The 18,513-nt window shown below is 42.2% G+C and overlaps 1 protein-coding gene across 1 annotated transcript; it reads right to left on the bottom strand.

Moving 5' to 3' along the window:
• Positions 1–3,023: 3,023 nt before the first annotated feature.
• Positions 3,024–18,513, bottom strand: LOC115365012 (GTPase IMAP family member 8-like). Its single transcript, XM_030059723.1, has 7 exons — positions 18,428–18,513; positions 9,685–9,689; positions 8,638–8,697; positions 7,689–8,276; positions 7,547–7,585; positions 4,725–5,933; positions 3,024–4,584 (listed from the first exon to the last, which is right to left on the bottom strand). Exons 1-7 carry the CDS (start codon positions 18,511–18,513, stop codon positions 3,029–3,031), a joined length of 3,543 nt encoding a protein of 1,180 aa, XP_029915583.1. The 3' UTR covers positions 3,024–3,028.

The following is an 18,513-nucleotide window of genomic DNA, read 5'->3' as shown; positions in this document are numbered from 1 at the left end:
TCGTTCTTATTCGGTCTCGTTACTACCATTTACGTTGGAACCGGTGCCCTATTGGCACCGCGTTTCGGTACCCAACCCTATTCATGAGCATACAGCAGCAATTACATACGTTAGGGGAACAGGGCAACATTAATATACAATGTAAAGTGGTATCTGCTAGAAATCGGTAAACCGGTATCAGTGAGTCTGCCCGCCGGGTGGTGGCGCCGCCATGCCGGGCGGTGTCCCACATTGTCCCTCAGAACCATACCCCTTGTCCCCCAGTGGGCTTATTAGCAGGTGGTCACCCTATCCAGAGCAGGTGAAGTTCAGGATAAGAGCTCAGCAGGTAGAAAAGCCCCACCTACTGACCAATCAGCTCTCTTGGAAAATGGCCTGCCCATTTAATGAGACAGTGTGAAGAAGTAAAGCCTTGTACATGTTGGAGGCTATATAACCTACAACATGTACATATACATATGCTACATGTATAAGATATAGTAACACTGATTCTTGAGAATTTGGATAAATCATGTCCCACTAAGAAAAATGCTATTTCTGCTGGAAATTTACAACATTTTAATGAATAAAAAGAATCAAAGGCATAATCAGGGGGTCCTTTGCACATTTGTAAGGTTTTTTCATAGTTTTATTTTTAATTTGTATTAATTTAATGATTATATGTTGGCCCATGCCCTACAAAACCAGTTGTCCTCGGATAGGAGATAATCATTTCAACTTGATTAAAACAACAAAAAGTAATAATTTCACTAAATAATATCTTTACCACATGAAAGAGTACATCATAATATCTATTAAAAACTACAAACGATGGGTTTTGAACAATATTTACTATTATTTTGTGGTTGCTCAAAATGTGTCCCAGATATTCGTCACCACCGTCAGATATTTATTTAAAAAATAATAATAAAAAAACTACAAGGTCAATTACATTCCTGAGGAGCCCTTTTCAAACCTTCAGCTCTACTGCATGCTTCAAGACCACTCAGGCTCCTGGAAGTTTTCTATTTTCTCTTAAATCTCTTCATATTTTGGGACACTGCTACTGTCACAACCATAAATTGTCAACACCGTCACTTCTGTATAAAAAATATTAAATTAGATTATGTAATAAATGTATACTTTTTAAGAAGAGGTCTGATGCAGGTAGCAACAGGGCGAAAACAAGCTGGCTAATGTGAACAACTCAGGCTTATCATGTGAAAGAGCAGGTTTTTGTCACCACCGTCAGACGTCACCACCGTCAGGTTTTCTGTCTGACGGTGATGACTGAAGTCTGAAAAATGCTTATAACAGTGCTCAGGATTGTTATTTTTTGTACCAAATAGTTAAAAAAAGTTGTTAAGCAAGAAGCCATTGACTTGAGTGGTATAAATTTTGGAAATGTATGTTGTAATGAGGCGACTGTCACCACCGTTAGATTAGTGTCACCACCATCAGAGGCAGTTAAATTGGTTTTAAATGAATATGTTTACAATATGTTTCTTTGGTGCTGTTGAGTTATTAAAGTAATAGTCTCTTTAATACAAAAATATGTTTTTCAAATTAAAAAAAAACATTACGGTGACGGTGTTGACAAAAACAAAGTAGCCTAATAACTGGAAAAACCTATTTTATGACAAAAATGCAAAATGAGAAGGTTGCACCAGTACATTGCTGAACAGCCAAGACCTTGGCCTATAATGATATACCTTCAGATTTTGTAATTTAACGCACTTTTTTTCTCAAAATTAAAACCTGTTTTATCCAAATTCCCAAGAATCAGTGAGTAAGCGTACTGACCAATTTGATACTTATTTTTTATTTGCTCCCACGTTCTTTTTGTTCCACTGGGGTGGAGCCATAACCACAAATTTCATAAACACATAAATTTACTGAACACACAAATGTTACTATAGTCAGATCTACTCATGCCGTCATGGTGGGGAAGTAATATTATAATCCCACTAATTTACACATTTACACAGTCGGCGATTTTTTTGCCAGCACTCCTTGCGGCTTCAACTGTGTTGCTTTTTGCCTGGGTGATGGATTTATATTCTCCTGTTTATTTCAGATTATTGTCTGCTCCTCCGTCATAAAGTATGTGGCTCGGGTGGATTTTTCCATATCTGCAATTGGTCGCATGCAGCAAACACCACCCTTTTAGATTGGAAAACGCCTGGGTTCAGTTAGCGAGTTGATAACCTGCTTCGTGGTACAGAAAATCAGGATTGCGGATGTCTGGTTAAGTGAAGCCAGAAAACTAAGAGAAAGCCCGGGGATGTTATTCCAGCTTTATGGTACAGGCCCTGGGTTCATCGATGGAGAAGAAGCTCCACAACAAGAACAAATGCAAGTTTGACACTGACAATGAAAAACTGGCTTTTATTGCCAGTGAAGACAAACCACAACAAGACCTCAGTGTGTTGTGGGCAAAAACCAGGAGATCATGAAACGTCCAACCTATGCACACACAGCAGTGGAGCTTATTTACAGGCCATCATTGTAAATAAGAACCCGTTCTTAATGATTATGCCTGTTAAAATAAAGGTCAAATAAAATAAATAAATATTTGATTCTTTATTTATCTTATTTTTACCAGAGAAGAAAAGAGTGCTGGAGCTCAGAGAATTAGTTTGTGTTTTAACGGTTAATGAAAGTGAGGTGGATCACATCCTGACCTCCAGCCTGACCTCTAACAGTGAAAAAATTTTAGATTTGATTTATTTGCACAGTCGAATAAATGAGCACAAAAAAGAAAAAAGCGAGTTGTCTTGAGTTCAGGTGAGATTTAAAAATTCCATGAGGTTTCTAGAATGGGTCTCACCTCAATAAAACATAAGAAGCACAAACATCAAATAATCAACAAATGTAAACAAGTAAATAAAGTAACAAGCAGACATCAGGTACACAACAAATAAAGCAAACATATAATAAATATAATAAAATAATGTGTGTGTGTGTGTGTGTGTGTGTGTGCGTGTGTGTGTGTGGTGAAGGTGGGGTCACAGTGATATCACTATAAGGAACAAACTGGACAGAATTATCATTGGATGATACATTTGTCTTTGTCTTTCTGTTCCAACTCTTTGGTTTCCTCTTCATGTTTTTTCTTCAGTTTTTCTAATTCCTCCTTTAGATTTTTTTCTTTGTAAGCTGACAGCTCCTTTAAGCGGTCATATGCTACCTTTTTCTCTTGAATTTGTTTCTTGTGCTCTTGCTTCAGAGCCTTCATCTCCTCCTCATGTTTTTCCATCAGAGTTACAAAGTCCTTGGTGTATTTCTCTCTGAAGTCATTGAATTCTTCTGCTTGCTTCCTGGCCTCCTCTTCATATTTCTTCTTCATATTCTCCATTTTTTTCTTATATTTTTCCTCTAATTCTTTTTGCTCATTTTCCTCCTGTTCTCTTCTGAGTCGATCTTCTTCTTTTCTTTTGTTTTCATCTTTCTTCTTTTCCTGCTCGTACTCTTCCTGGAGCTTTTGAAGCTTTGTTCTCTCCTCCTCTCGTCTCTGTTCATCTTCACGATGTTTTCTTCCCCACCATTCTTTTCTTTCCTTCTCCCAAGCCTCTCGCTGTTTTCTCAGCTCTTCTCTACTCTGCTCCAGCTGCTGGTCAACATTTTCTTTTTGTTCTGATTCTGATTTTATTTTTTTCTCCAATGTGTCAAGTTTTTGTTTCCATTCCTGTCGTTGAACTTCCTCCTGTTCTTTCCTTTTCCTTTCTTCTTCTTCTCTCCTTTCATTTTCTTTCTTTCTGTCTTCACGCTCTTTGTTAATGTCTTCCTCCTTTTCTTTGAGAAGTTTAGCTCTCTGTTTTCTCTCCTGTTCAATTTCAGATTTCTGTTCTTCCATTCTTCTTCTCATCTCTTCCATTTCTTCTTCATGTTTTCTTTCCAGCTCCTCCTTCTCTCTCTTCATCTCTTCTTCCTTCTCCTTCAAAATCTTCTCCACTTCCTTCTGTATGGCTGCCTCTGCCTCTTGGAACATCTCAGTGGTGTAGCAGCCACCTCCATTTTTCTTCACCATGGTCTCCACCTTGGTCAGCAGTTCACTGACTTGGCTGTTGTTTTGTTTATCATAGTTATTAAACACATGGTATCTTCCTCCACAGTCAGAAATCAGTTTCTTGAATGAATCGTCACAACCTTCTTTAATGTAGTCCTCAATGGACTTCTCCTCATGCTCCAGTGAATCTCCTCTTGTGAAAAGAATGATAATGAACTTCTGAGAATTCTTCCCAAAGCCTCTCTGGATCAGCTGTAATGTCTCCTTCTCCTCTGATGTGAGTCGACCAATCTGTAACACCAACAGGAAGACATGCGGTCCTGGAGCCAACAGACTGATGCATTTCACCATCTCCTCACTAACCTGGTCATGGGACAAGGATGTGTCAAACAGGCCAGGGGTGTCAACCACAACAACAAGATGACCGTCCACCTCCCCCTCTGCTTTCTGACACCACCTGGTGACAGATGTTTGGCAGGCTTTGGCTTTAAATGCCTCTCTGCCCAGAATAGTGTTCCCTGCAGAGCTCTTTCCACTTCCTGTCTTTCCTATCAGGACCATCCTGAGACACTCTTCACTGTGTTTGCCATCATCGCCTGCAAAGTCAAAAGACATGGGAGTAACTTAATAGCCAAGAAACTGTCAGTTACTATAATATAAACTCAAGAGTATAATGTAAAACAAGACTTAGAACAAAGAAAAGCCAAAACAAATTAGATCACATCAAAATACTTACAGGTGACCACAGTCTGCCTTTTCAGCTCCTCCAGTTCAGTCTGTTGCAACTTGATGCATTTCTCTAGTTGACTGATCTTATCTACTTGGGTAAGGTACAACATTTCTATTGTGTAACCACACGGTTTATCCTTGGAAAGTCTAATTTTGTCCACAGTGTCCAACACCTCAGGTACTTGCTGTCTGTCCTTGATGTTGAGGACAACGTATCGTCCTCCATAACTCTGACAGAGCTGCTGGATGTCCTGGTCCTGACTTAGAAAGTTAATAACAGCTGGATGGTTAGGATCTGACTCCACAGTGAACAGAATCATGGTAAAGTCATTGACCTGAGAGCTGAATGTGCTCTGGATGGTCTCTAACTCTCCTTTGTCTTCATCAGTGAGGGGACCCACAGGTACGACCAGGACGAAGGCATGGACGCCCTCAGGATCACAGAGGGAGACACACCTGAATGATTCCTTCATCACTGCCTCCTGAGGTTTTCCAGACAAGGCAGGAAGCTCCACCAGGGAAAGCCGACGTCCACACACCTCTCCCTGATTCTTCACACACACTGCAGACTCAGAGCCTGGATCAAACATCTTCTGGCCCAAAATGGCCTTGGCTGCTAAAGTCTTCCCTGCTCCTCTCCTCCCACAGAGCACCAGGTTCACACACTCTGGTCTCACAGTAGCTGTCTCTTCAGTGGAGGTGAGGCAGCTCTCATTGTTTTCTCTCACAATGTTCTCCATAATCTTCATTAACAGTGTACGGTCATCTGATAACATGCTGTAGTGCCTTCCTCCACATTCTTTAAGGAGCTGTTTTACAGATGAATTTGTTTCACCTCCCTCATGTGTGCTTATGACCATGGAGTGTTTAAAGGCCTCTTGACCAAACAAACTCAGGATGAACTTCAGAGTGAGTCTGTTCTCCTCTGTGAAGTCAGAAGGCTTCACTATCAGCAACAGAACATTTGGTCCAGGAAAGCAAAGAGCCATGCAGTTCTTCATCTCTTTTCTCACTGTTTCCACAGGCAGACTGAAGATGTCTGGAGTTTTCACCACTGTTAAAGGTTTTCCTTTCCACTCTCCACAGACCGACACACATTGCTTGGTTTGGGAAGTTTTATGGAAATGAAAAGCTTTGTTTCCTATTATAAAGTTGACTAGTGTTGTCATTTTGACTTCGTTTTTCCCCAACAGCACAATCCTCCAGAGTCCAGATGCTGCAATAAAAACACATAAAAAATCAAAACTTCCATCATCCCAACATCCCAGTGAGTGTGTAGGTGTTGATACAAGTGTTTTACAAACCACAGGAATGACAAACAATCCCAAGTTAATGCAACAATACACAGATTACCCAACATTAGACCAGCTAAAAGGCCTCCTTACATTGCCCAGCTCTGTGTCAGTGCTGAGGAGACACCGAAGAATGGGTTCAATACAAACAAAAACAATAAAACAATCAAACTGATATACATTTTTGAAGCAAATCTTTGTGTTTGACACATTCTTTTGAGGCTAACTTGGTAAGTTCATATTGAATATTGTTCTCCTCTTTACCATCACTGTATTGTCAGGGTTAATGAACAAAAAGACGGCGGGCCCTATTTTGCGCCACCCGCTACCCGCTGCCACTACCTGCTACCTGTGAATTCCGCATTTAGCAGCTTCCGCATCCCTAAACGGTATCTTGCACCCACGCTACCCGCTATACATTATTCTCTGTTATTTGTGCCTGGAGGTGTGCCCGTGGGCATGTTTCATGCACTTTCCCTACGATTGCTATCTTGCGCAGACACTTTAGAGAAAGCGGATAGCGGGTCCTCAGGACCACCCGCTACCCATTTGGGCATTTACAAGAGCGCACCCAGGAAGCTTCAGTGCGGACGCGCGCACATGCGGCTCCATCTCCCAAATAAAAAGCCACCTTGCTTTAGCCTCAGTTGAACCCCTGAGAAAATGGCAGAGATAGTACTAAATCGCGACCTTCCTCTCTCCATCACGGGTTTCAGTTTGCAGATTTAGGATAGCGCAGCCTGCCCTTAATGGCAGTGGCACCTGGCACACTGATTGATTTAACTGGCTTAACGCCCAAACCACTCCTATGCATAATGTAACGGGTAGCGCAGGTGTTTTAGGGATAACGGCAGGTGCGCAAGATAGCAACTTTTGCTGGGTAACGCCTCTTATGCAATGCTAAATCCCCAAATAACGGGTTTAGGGACTCTGGCACAAGATAGGGCCCATAAAATCTAGCCGAGGTTCTCAGATGCTGTGATTTCCTTCTGGCACTGAATTCACCATGAACTCTTCACCTGAAGACGATCAAACATCATGTGCGTCATCTGTTCTGTGTTATCATGTTTGGTTCAATAGATATCATGCAAACTACATCATTCAGTTATAGTGGAAAGTAAAATGGCTGTTGTGGCATTTTTGTGACGACTCTGTTTCTGAAAATGTTCAGGGTCCAAGTCCAAAGTATACAAAGTTTTGTGTTTTTTATGAGAATGTGAATATATCACCTCAAATTAGTCCTGATTGTAATTGTACATCAACAGCCTGTGTTGGACCAACATAAGTAATATGTGCTCTGTGGGAGTGATGTATAATTAATATTGTAACATAATTTTTAAGATCACATCACAGATTTCAGGCTGGATGTTAAAAGCCTGAAATGAATTTACTCACGCTGGTGGACAGAGCTTCCCTCTGATGACAGACTGTGTGTTGTGGTGGGTTTCATCCCTGTAAAAAGATGATACCATCAGTCAGTACATCACCATCCTACACATGAGAAAAACAAAACTACATTTGTGATGAATTTACGTACAGTTCCAGAAGGAGCTTGGTGCTGAGGACAGTTTCTGCCCTGTAAAGAGATGACATCAGTGATATTAACATGCTTTAACTGTGTCATAAATCATGATTAGTGTGTGATTGTAAAGCCATTCATAATGTTCTCCTGCACTTACCAGCAGGTGTTGGTGTTTGATGATCAGCAGCTGCATACTTACACACATCACAGCTCACAGGCTCTCTATTGTTCTCCTTCGCTACTTGACCCAGCCGAGTTAACAGCTCTGGGAGTTCAAGGTTCATTTGGTTCAAGTGTCTGTTTCTACATTTTCTGATCATGTCCTTTAAGGCTGGATGTTGCATGTAGTTTCCAGCTGATCTCTCCTCTCTGGGTGTTGATGTCAGTACCAGTGAATGATCAAAAGAGCGCTCACTGAAGGTTTCAAGGACTCTGTGTAACCTCTGTTTCTGATACTCAGTGAAGTCTTCAGGCTGTAGTACCAGCAGGAACACATGAGGTCCAGGGGCAGAGAGGCTCACACAGCTTTCTACATCCTGTGTCAGTTTGTCTTGAGAGATGTTGGGAAGCAGCAGATCTGGAGTGTTGATGAGCGTTATTTTCTTCTCCTTCAGCTGTCGACTCCTTCTCAGACAGCGTTTAGCTGCTCTCTGAAGATCAAACACAGTCTCTCTCAGTATGAAGTTCCCCACTTCACTCCTGAGAGTCCAGCTGTTCCCCAGCAGCACAACCCTCAGCTCAGACACTGAAACGAAACCAGAAACAACAGATTATATCTGACCCAAAGGACCATCAACCCAACAAGATTTTAACCCAGTTGAACCGTGATTGGACTGATGACCAGGGAAGAAACTCAAGCCTAAAAGCCTGGATTTTTTTAAAATCATATATATCAGGAAGATGTCCCAATATTATGTGTATTTGGTGTATGAGAGCTTGAGTTGAAGAGAATGATGTTATTCATAGAACTTCTACCAATTAACACATGGGCTTAATTATTTCATTAGATTAAACTCTTCTGCTTTGCCTGCCTTTTTTATTAAATGTTGGAAAATGAGATGCTATAAAATCCTAAAACAACTCTGATTCAGTGCAGTTTAACTCACTGAGAGGGGGCAGAAATTCATAGCTGCAGATGCGCTTCAGGGGTCTCACATCATCTCTCGCTGTAAGAACACAGAAAAATGTATCAGACAATCTAAGCATAGACAATGGCTCCTAAGTTACTGCTCCTAAAAAATACTTTACTTAGTTACTCTTTATTAAAAGCAACTCGTTACAGTACTTTTAGGTTACCCTCTTTACAGTGTGTTTTTTAAATCATCAAGCATTCTGGTGATGTCATCACTTCATTTGAGAAAGAAAGCCTAACAGAGTGACAGTCAACTCGAAAATCATTAGACAAGAATGACTGAGACTGACCAAATGTTTTCAAGGTTTGTTGACAGTAAATGTACACTACCAGTCAAAAGTTTGGACACATATTCTCATTTAATGTTTTTTCTTTATTTATTTTTCTTTAGACTATTTACATTGTAGATTCTCACTGAAGGCATCAAAACTATGAATGAACACATATGGAATCATGTAGTTTAAAAAAAAAAAGTGTGAAATAACTCAAAACATGTTTTATATTTTAGATTCTTTAAAATAGCCACCCTTTGCTTTGATTACTGCTTTGCACACTCTTGGCATTCTCTCGATGAGCTTCAAGAGGTAGTCACCTGAAATGGTTTTCCAACAGTCTTGAAGGAGTTCCCAGAGGTGTTTAGCACTTGTTGGCCCCTTTGCCTTCACTCTGCGGTCCAGCTCACCCCAAACCATCTGGATTGGGTTCAGGTCCGGTGACTGTGGAGGCCAGGTCATCTGCCGCAGCACTCCATCACTCTCCTTCTTGGTCAAATAGCCCTTACACAGCCTGGAGGTGTGTTTGGGGTCATTGTCCTGTTGAAAAATAAATGATCGTCCAACTAAACGCAAACCGGATGGGATGGCATGTCGCTGCAGGATGCTGTGGTAGCCATGCTGGTTCAGTGTGCCTTCAATTTTGAATAAATCCCCAACAGTGTCACCAGCAAAACACCCCCACACCATCACACCTCCTCCTCCATGCTTCACAGTGGGAACCAGGCATGTGGAATCCATCCGTTTACCTTTTCTGTGTCGCACAAAGACACAACGGGTGGAACCAAAGATCTCAAATTTGGACTCATCAGACCAAAGCACAGATTTCCACTGGTCTAATGTCCATTCCTTGTGTTTCTTGGCCCAAACAAATCTCTTCTGCTTGTTGCCTCTCCTTAGCAGTGGTTTCCTAGCAGCTATTTGACCATGAAGGCCTGATTGGCACAGTCTCCTCTTAACAGTTGTTCTAGAGATGGGTCTGCTGCTAGAACTCTGTGTGGCATTTATCTGGTCTCTGATCTGAGCTGCTGTTAACTTGCGATTTCTGAGGCTGGTGACTCGGATGAACTTGTCCTCAGAAGCAGAGGTGACTCTTGGTCTTCCTTTCCTGGGTCGGTCCTCATGTGAGCCAGTTTCGTTGTAGCGCTTGATGGTTTTTGCGACTGCACTTGGGGACACATTCAAAGTTTTTGCAATTTTGCGGCCTGACTGACCTTCAGTTCTTAAAGTAATGATGAACTGTCGTTTCTCTTTACTTAGCTGATTGGTTCTTGCCATAATACGAATTCTAACAGTTGTCAAAAAGGGCTGTCAGCTGTGTACCAACCTGACTTCTGCACAACACAACTGGTGGTCCCAACCCCATTAAGAAGACAAAAAATGACACAAATGAACCCTGACAAGGCACACCTGTGAAGTGAAAAGCATTTCAGGTGACTACATCATGAAGCTCATTGAGAGAAGGCCGAGGGTTTTCAGCGCTGTCAACAAAGCAAAGGGTGGCTACTTTGAGGAATCTAAAATATAAAACATATTTAAATTTTTAACAATTTTTAATTGTATTAATTTTTTAATCATTTTTTTTAAATTTATAATTCCATGTATCTCGCTTCATATATTTGATGTCTTCAGTATGTATCTACAATGTAGAAAGTAGTAAAAATAAAGAAAAAGCATTGAATGAGAAGGTGTGTCCAAATTTTTGACTGGTAGTGTACAAGGAACAAGTATAAAGTCAGCTTGAATCCTGATGGTGTGCTTAGATCCATTTATTCTCCATTATTAGAAAAAACACAGCAAACTCGCAGAGGGCAAATACAACAAGGTGCTAGTTGCAGCACAGACCCCATTTCCTCTTGCACCAGACTCCAGTCACAACAACCTAGCAGCCAGCTGACACGACCATGTATTACTGAGAACAGATACAACATCTCCAGCTTCCAGCTTCCATCTTCTTCCATTCTGCTTCTAGCTGGCTCATCAACAACATCAACATCTCCATCAGGAGCTGAACAACAAGTCAACAAGTTGCCAAGTCAACACCAACACGTCACATACCACCACCATGCTGCGTTTTCTAACTTCACTGATTTAAAGAAAATGGGAACAAATGAAATGTTCTCAAAAGAAAATGGTTACGAAATTTATATACACTACTCACAAAAAGTTAGGGATATTCGGCTTTCGGGTGAAATTTCAGGATGAACCTAAAATGCATTATAACCTTTACAGGTGAACTTAATGTGACCTTCTGTAAAGTTTTGAATGCACATGTCCAACTGTTCAATGTTTCAGTACTTTTTGCACAAGTTGCTGTTCTCTAACAAGGAGCTTAACGGCAAAATTCACATCAGGTGTTTGATGCTCCAGCTCATCGAGGTCGTATCATTAGGGAACGGCTGCTGGAGACTGGGGTACCTCAGATGGAGTGGCCTGCACTTTCTCAGACCTGAATCCCATAGAAAACCTATGGGATCAGCTGAGTCCCGTGTAGAGGCTCGGAGCTCTGTACCCCAGAACCTCAATGTCCTGAGGGCCGCCCTTCAAGAAGAGTGGGATGCCATGCCTCAGCAGACAATAAGTCGACTTGTGAACAGCATGAGACGTCGCTGTCAAGCTGTAATTGATGCTCAAGGGCACATGACAAGTTATTGAGACACTGACATTTTTTGTTGTGGTATATCCACCACTGTTGTTGGCTTTTGTTTCAAGAAATTGTTTGAGATGAGGAAATCACCAGTGTATGCTTCTACTTAAATGCCCTACTTTCATGATATAATATCACTGTTGCGTGAACTTTTTATATTTTCCATAAATTTCACACAAAAGCCAAATATCCCTAAGTTTTTGTGAGAAGTGTATATATATAAAAAAGAAGAAATACCATAAATACAAGTTGAACACTGTAATGAGTTACTCAATTTACTTGTCATCCCCAACACAGTCTGTAGTAGGCCTCCTTATTATAACAGTAGCGCCGCAATGACAATTATTAGCTGGGGAGCATTCCTTCAGTATGTTTATTTGAATGAGACCAGTGAATGTTGCATGGCACACAAATCCTTGTATATATGTTCTACTTGTCTATTGTATTTGTTAATTCTATAGCCAGCAGACATGTTTACTTGTCAAAAATAAACATCGCACAACAAGTAAGGAAATTTGTGTTTGGTATTTTATTTCTTTGTTGTAACAATGTTTCTTGGCAATAAATCTCTTTATTTCCATTTTAAATGGTGCCACATTTGTACGGAACATGCATTTGTAGGATGAGCAGCAGAGCTGAGTATGTGGGTTGCACCCACGAAAAATTTGCCAAATCTTTTCTGCCAATGCCAAACAGCTTTTTCTGCCATTGACTCTTGTTTTGTGTTTGGTGGATTGGATGATTGAAGTTTGGAGAAATAAGACATATTGGCAACTTAAGAATTTATTCTTTTAACAAACAGGAGCCTCAGTAGCGTGTGGAAGAACCATACACAGCCACAACAGCCTGGCACCTCCTCCTCATGCTGGTCACCAGCCTGCTCACACACTGCTGTGGGATGGCATCCCATTCTTCAACCAGCATTTGTCGCAAGTCAGCCAACGTGGTTGTGTTGGTCACTCTGGCACGAACAGCATTCCCAAGCTGATGGGATTGAGGTCAGGACTGCTGGCAGGACATTCCATCCTCTCCACCCCCAAATTCTGGAGGTAGTCTCTGATAAACCCCACTTTATGGAATTAAAGCAATAATCTCTGTAGCTTGTATTGGACCTTTAGTAGGCTAAATTAAGGGTGGTATCTGTCATCCACAACTGCTTGTGGATTGTATGAGTCTTCCCTTTTGAGTTTTTTTCCCCTACAGCAGAATTACAGTGGGTTAAGCCACTATCTTAGTGCTGGTATAGGTCTGGCTATGTAAAACTAAGGGTGTATTCAGACCTGTCTTGTTTCGAGCAGTTGCTCTGAAACGGGGAGCATTTCCCCCCAAAGATCAATTCGTTTGGACATTTTTGAACACAGCAATCGCACTCGGATGTAGGATGAAACAAGCGGACTGAGATCACCTAGAAGGGGTGGTCTCGGCTCGCTTCCTTTCAAGCCCTGGAGCGGTTTGTCTGCAGTGAGAACAGAACCGACACAGCAACCGACACAACTGACTCATAACTGTGGTTCACCCTCCAACAGAGGGGGGCAGTAATGCACCCGCTTGCCAACCATCAACCAAAAAAAAAAAAAAAAAAGAAACAGCAGAAGAAAGCAACACATTATTAGGGCCCGAGCACTGTCCCAGTGCGAAGCCCTATTGTATTTGTACCGTTTCTTTCTTATTATACTTAAGTGTCATTCGGCCTTAATTTGATCCCCTAAACATGCTCAAAAACTCACCAAATTCGGCACGCACACCAGGTCTGGCGAAAAATTCGATAAAATCTAAAATCGGACCCCCCAGGTGCAAAAATGGGCTCAGTAGCGCCACCTAGGGACGCAAAGGCAGCCGCAAAGGCAGCCGCTGCGGCCCACAGGAATGTGATAGAAAGACCAAACCAGCGCCGAAACGTAGATCTCATCAAGCCCGACATTTTTCTGTTCGTGCCCCCCACCTAAAACCAACAGGAAGTCCGCAATTTGCACTTGAAAGTCACGTTTTCGCCCAAATTTTCGCTTTGCAGAAAATCTATAAACTCCCAGGGCCCTAATCGAATTGGCTTGAAAACTGAATACATGACAGAGGACACAGTGCTTAAGAAAAGTTCTTCAAGGTTAATTAGAATTTCGAACCGTTTGGATTTTAGAAGGCCTCAAAGTCAGAGTGTCCACAACCAGCGCCTCCACTTTTTCCCATGGACCCTGGTGGGAATAAGGCAAAATCCTAGGGGCTAATTAGGCCCCTGGTGACTAAAGTAAAAGTCTGACAGCTTGCAAACCTATGCCGATGGAAAGAGGACCAAAATTCCTACAAAAATAGGAGGTCTTGCTGTGGATTGGAAAAAGTTTGTGGCCGTGGTGAAGACTAGTTTAACAGGTGGGACTCTGTTTTTTTTTTCTCTGCTCTGCTCTCTGCTTGCACTGCCCCTCCCCCACTCAGCCCCATGCTCAAGACTGACAGGCGTCAGAAACAACTGTCAAACTCAAACTCAAGCTTAGGGCGACATCTGCTGGAGGAGCGCCGCTAGCAACTGGGCCAGAAGTGTGTGTGTGTGTGTGTGTGTGAGATTGAGTGAATGGCACCGTGAATGGACCGTCCCAGACGGGCACGAGGGGGACGCGGGGCACGGGTGCGAGGGCCCGTCCTGCTTGCAGCTTTAATTTTCCATGTGCAGTCTGGATTCCCGGTAGAACTGGATATTTTCTTCATTTACGGAACACTGGTATAGTAACCATAGAAACACAGCAAAATTGTATCGATTTAGCCCCTGAATCGGAACAAAGCAAACGAGCCACAGGTCTGAATACACCCTAAGAGGCAGCCATCATCACTTGGGGCCCTGAAAGACTTACTGGTCTGACTTGAGGAACATACACTACTCACAAAAAGTTAAGGATATTCGGCTTTCGGGTGAAATTTCAGGATGAACCTAAAATGCATTATAACCTTTACAGGTGAACTTAATGTGACCTTCTGTAAAGTTTTGAATGCACATGTCCAACTGTTCAATGTTTCAGTACTTTTTGCACAAGTTGCTGTTCTCTAACAAGGAGTTTAACGGCAAAATTCACATCAGGTGTTTGATGCTCCAGCTCATCGAGGTCGTATCATTAGGGAACGGCTGCTGGAGACTGGGGTACCTCAAATGGAGTGGCCTGCACTTTCTCCAGACCTGAATCCCATAGAAAACCTATGGGATCAGCTGAGTCGCCGTGTAGAGGCTCGGAGCTCTGTACCCCAGAACCTCAATGTCCTGAGGGCCGCCCTTCAAGAAGAGTGGGATGCCATGCCTCAGCAGACAATAAGTCGACTTGTGAACAGCATGAGACGTCGTGGTCAAGCTGTAATTGATGCTCAAGGGCACATGACAAGTTATTGACACTGACATTTTTTGTTGTGGTATATCCACCACTGTTGTTGGCTTTTGTTTCAAGAAATTGTTTGAGATGAGGAAATCACCAGTGTATGCTTCTACTTAAATGCCCTACTTTCATGATATAATATCACTGTAGCGTGAACTTTTTATATTTTCCAGAAATTTCACCCAAAAGCCAAATATCCCTAACTTTTTGTGAGTAGTGTATAAAGAAGGAAAAGACAATGCATCACAGATACACTATATTACCAAAAGTATTCGCTCACCTGCCTTTACTCATACTATGAACTGAAGTGCCATCCCATTCGTAACCCATACAGTTGAATATGATGTCGGTCCACCTTTTGCAGCTATTACAGCTTCAACTCTTCTGGGAAGACTGTCCACAAGGTTGAGGAGAGTGTTTATAGGAATTTTTGACCATTCTTCCAAAAGCGCATTGGTGAGGTCACACACTGATGTTGGTCGAGAAGGCCTGGCTCACAGTCTCCGCTCTAATTCATCCCAAAGGTGTTCTATCGGGTTCAGGTCAGGACTCTGTGCAGGCCAGTCAAGTTCATCCACATCAGACTCTGTCATCCATGTCTTTATGGACCTTGCTTTGTGCACTGGTGCACAGTCATGTTGGAAGAGGAAGGGGCCCGCTCCAAACTGTTCCCACAAGGTTGGGAGCATGGAATTGTCCAAAATGTTTTGGTATCCTGAAGCATTCAAAGTTCCTTTCACTGGAACTAAGGGGCCAAGCCCAGCTCCTGAAAAACAACCCCACACCATAATTCCTCCTCCACCAAATTTCACAGTCGGCACAATGCAGTCTGAAATGTACCGTTCTCCTGGCAACCTCCAAACCCAGACTCGTCCATCAGATTGCCAGATGGAAAAGCGTGATTCATCACTCCAGAGAACGCGTCTCCACTGCTCTAGAGGCCAGTGGCGGCGTGCTTTACACCATTGCATCCGACGCTTTGCATTGCAATTGGTGATGTGTGGCTTGGCTGCAGCTGCTCGGCCATGGAAACCCATTCCATGAAGCTCTCTGCGTACTGTACTTGGGCTAATCTGAAGGTCACATGAAGTTTGTAGCTCTGTAGCAATTGACTGTGCAGAAAGTCGGCGACCTCTTTGCACTATGCGCTTCAGCATCCGCTGACCCCTCTCCGTCACTTTACGTGGCCTACCACTTCGTGGCTGAGTTGCTGTTGTTCCCAAACGCTTCCATTTTGTTATAATAGAGCTGACAGTTGACTGTGGAATATTTAGGAGCGAGGAAATTTCACGACTGGATTTGTTGCACAGGTGGCATCCTATGACAGTTCCACGCTGGAATTCACTGAGCTCCTGAGAGCGGCCCATTCTTTCACAAATGTCTTGTTTCACAGTCTGCATGCCTGAGTGCTTGATTTTATACACCTGTGGCCAGGCCAAGTGATTAGGACACCTGATTCTGATCATTTGAATGGGTGAGCGAATACTTTTGGTAATATAGTGTATGTCAGAGTGACCGCCACTGGAGCCACTAGTATTGAAGTGAATGGGACTGGCATGGAAAATCCAGGTTATGGACTAAAAGGAAAGCAGCCCCAGACAGCATCAACCCAGCTGTGCTCCATCACTGTGTTGGGGAACTGGCCCCGTTTTCACCCCTGGGCTCAGTTCCACACTGCTTTAAACCATCCACAATCATTCCTAAATCCAACAAGATCTTCTGCCTAAATGACAACAGACCAATTTCCCTCACATCTGTGGTCATGAAGTCCTTTAAGCACATCATCCTCCAACACCTGAAACCCAGCACCACCCCCCTAACAGATAAGACTCCACACTGCACAGACCCAAAAGGTCTATTGTAGATCAAAGTACACAGGTGACGCCATCATCATCTGCCTTATTTGCAGTAACAGTGAAATCCAGCACCATGGACAAATATGCCAAACCATTACAGACAATAACCTCCCAGTTACCCCATCAAAAAGCCAAGAAATTAACATCGATTTCAGGCCTAAACCACACACACCCCTAAACACCCACACTCATCTCTGGTGAACCCATATCCAATACAAATGTAGGATTTTTTCCCCCATGATTCTGTTTTGTGTAGCCTGTCCTGTAATTATGTAAAACACTTCATTCGCATACTGCACAATGTGAAACAGTGAAATATTCTAAATCCTCTTCAGTGGTATTTCTATTATATTAAATTACAGTATGCATATTTTATATTGTAAACCAAAGTTCCACATAACACAGTATTTCCCCTTTAATGTAATGCTGGAAATCCATGCCAGCTTTTAGTCAACAATTTTGACTGGGAGAGTGAAAAAGGCATTGTTCCAGTTATCTGGCCTGCTAATACATGATGTCCATATCAGATCAGAGACTGCAAGGCAAAGAATGTCTGATACAGTCACATGGGGCATATGATTATGTTTAAATTCAATCTGAATTTTATTTATATTAGATATACTTTTTTTCCAGGCCAAGAACTATGGTTAATAGTAGTATTTGCCAGCTCCCACCACATTAATAACACTGATAAGGTATTTTTGCTAATTCCACCCCTCAGCATCAAACAGCCAGAGGTCAGCTGTCATGCCCTGTGCAACTTGTGCTGCTGACACTTTGCACTTTGCTCCGCACCACCGATTCATGATCGTAATTCCCTGTATCACAGTAGCAGTAAAATATAATTATTATAATTATGCATCGTGATGCCCACGAGGCTAGAGCACCAAGTCAGCCCAAGCCAGGAGGAGAGAAAAAAGAGACCTGTAATCTGACACCCCACCGCACACGTCGCTGCAATGATTGACAGCAATCTGCATCTGACCAATCAGTGGTCAGATGCACTGACACTGCTGAAGGTGAGTAGAGTGATGGCTTTTACAGTTTTTTTCGATTGCTAAAACACGTTTTTCAAAACTGTACGTTTTTTTCAAAACTGCACACACAAAACTCCAAACATCACACACAAATTGCTAAACCCTGGCATCCCTTTGCAAAACAACTCTTTGCCATCAAATCTCTTAACATGTTCACAAAATGGAAGTCATTTGGTAAACACAGCCATATTTTCACATGACACACATAACATTCATTGAATAAACACAACTAAGCTTTTGGCTGAACACTACCAAGCATGTACAGAACACTGAAGAGCAAAACTGAAAACACAATTATAGAAATGGAACACACTGAATCAATGACAATGCCCACTTCTCTCATAGACAAACATAAAACATCACACAAATTTTCAGACAAAACATTTTATTTTTAAATGTTGCTTTCTTGGAATCATTTTTCTTTACTTAAATGTTTTGAAATAATAATTATAATTAATAACAAAATGTAGGAAACAAAGAAAAAAGGGACCCAAAACAATGTGACTGCGACCCACAAATGCGTCCCAAAACACTGTTTAGGAAACAGTGCTGTAGTCTATTGAATGCAGTATTACAATACACACGGAAAATATATTTCGTACCTGTTCTCCATCCTGAACGTCCTAATGATGGTCGACACTGTGAAGCGGCTGAGGTTTGACTGGACCCTCTGGCCAGCTTCCCTCAT

The sequence above is a fragment of the Myripristis murdjan genome, chromosome 9 (assembly GCF_902150065.1).
Source record: "Myripristis murdjan chromosome 9, fMyrMur1.1, whole genome shotgun sequence".
Taxonomy (NCBI): domain Eukaryota; kingdom Metazoa; phylum Chordata; class Actinopteri; order Holocentriformes; family Holocentridae; genus Myripristis; species Myripristis murdjan.
Note: the sequence above shows the minus strand (reverse complement) of the source record. Positions and strands in the feature narration are given on the sequence as shown.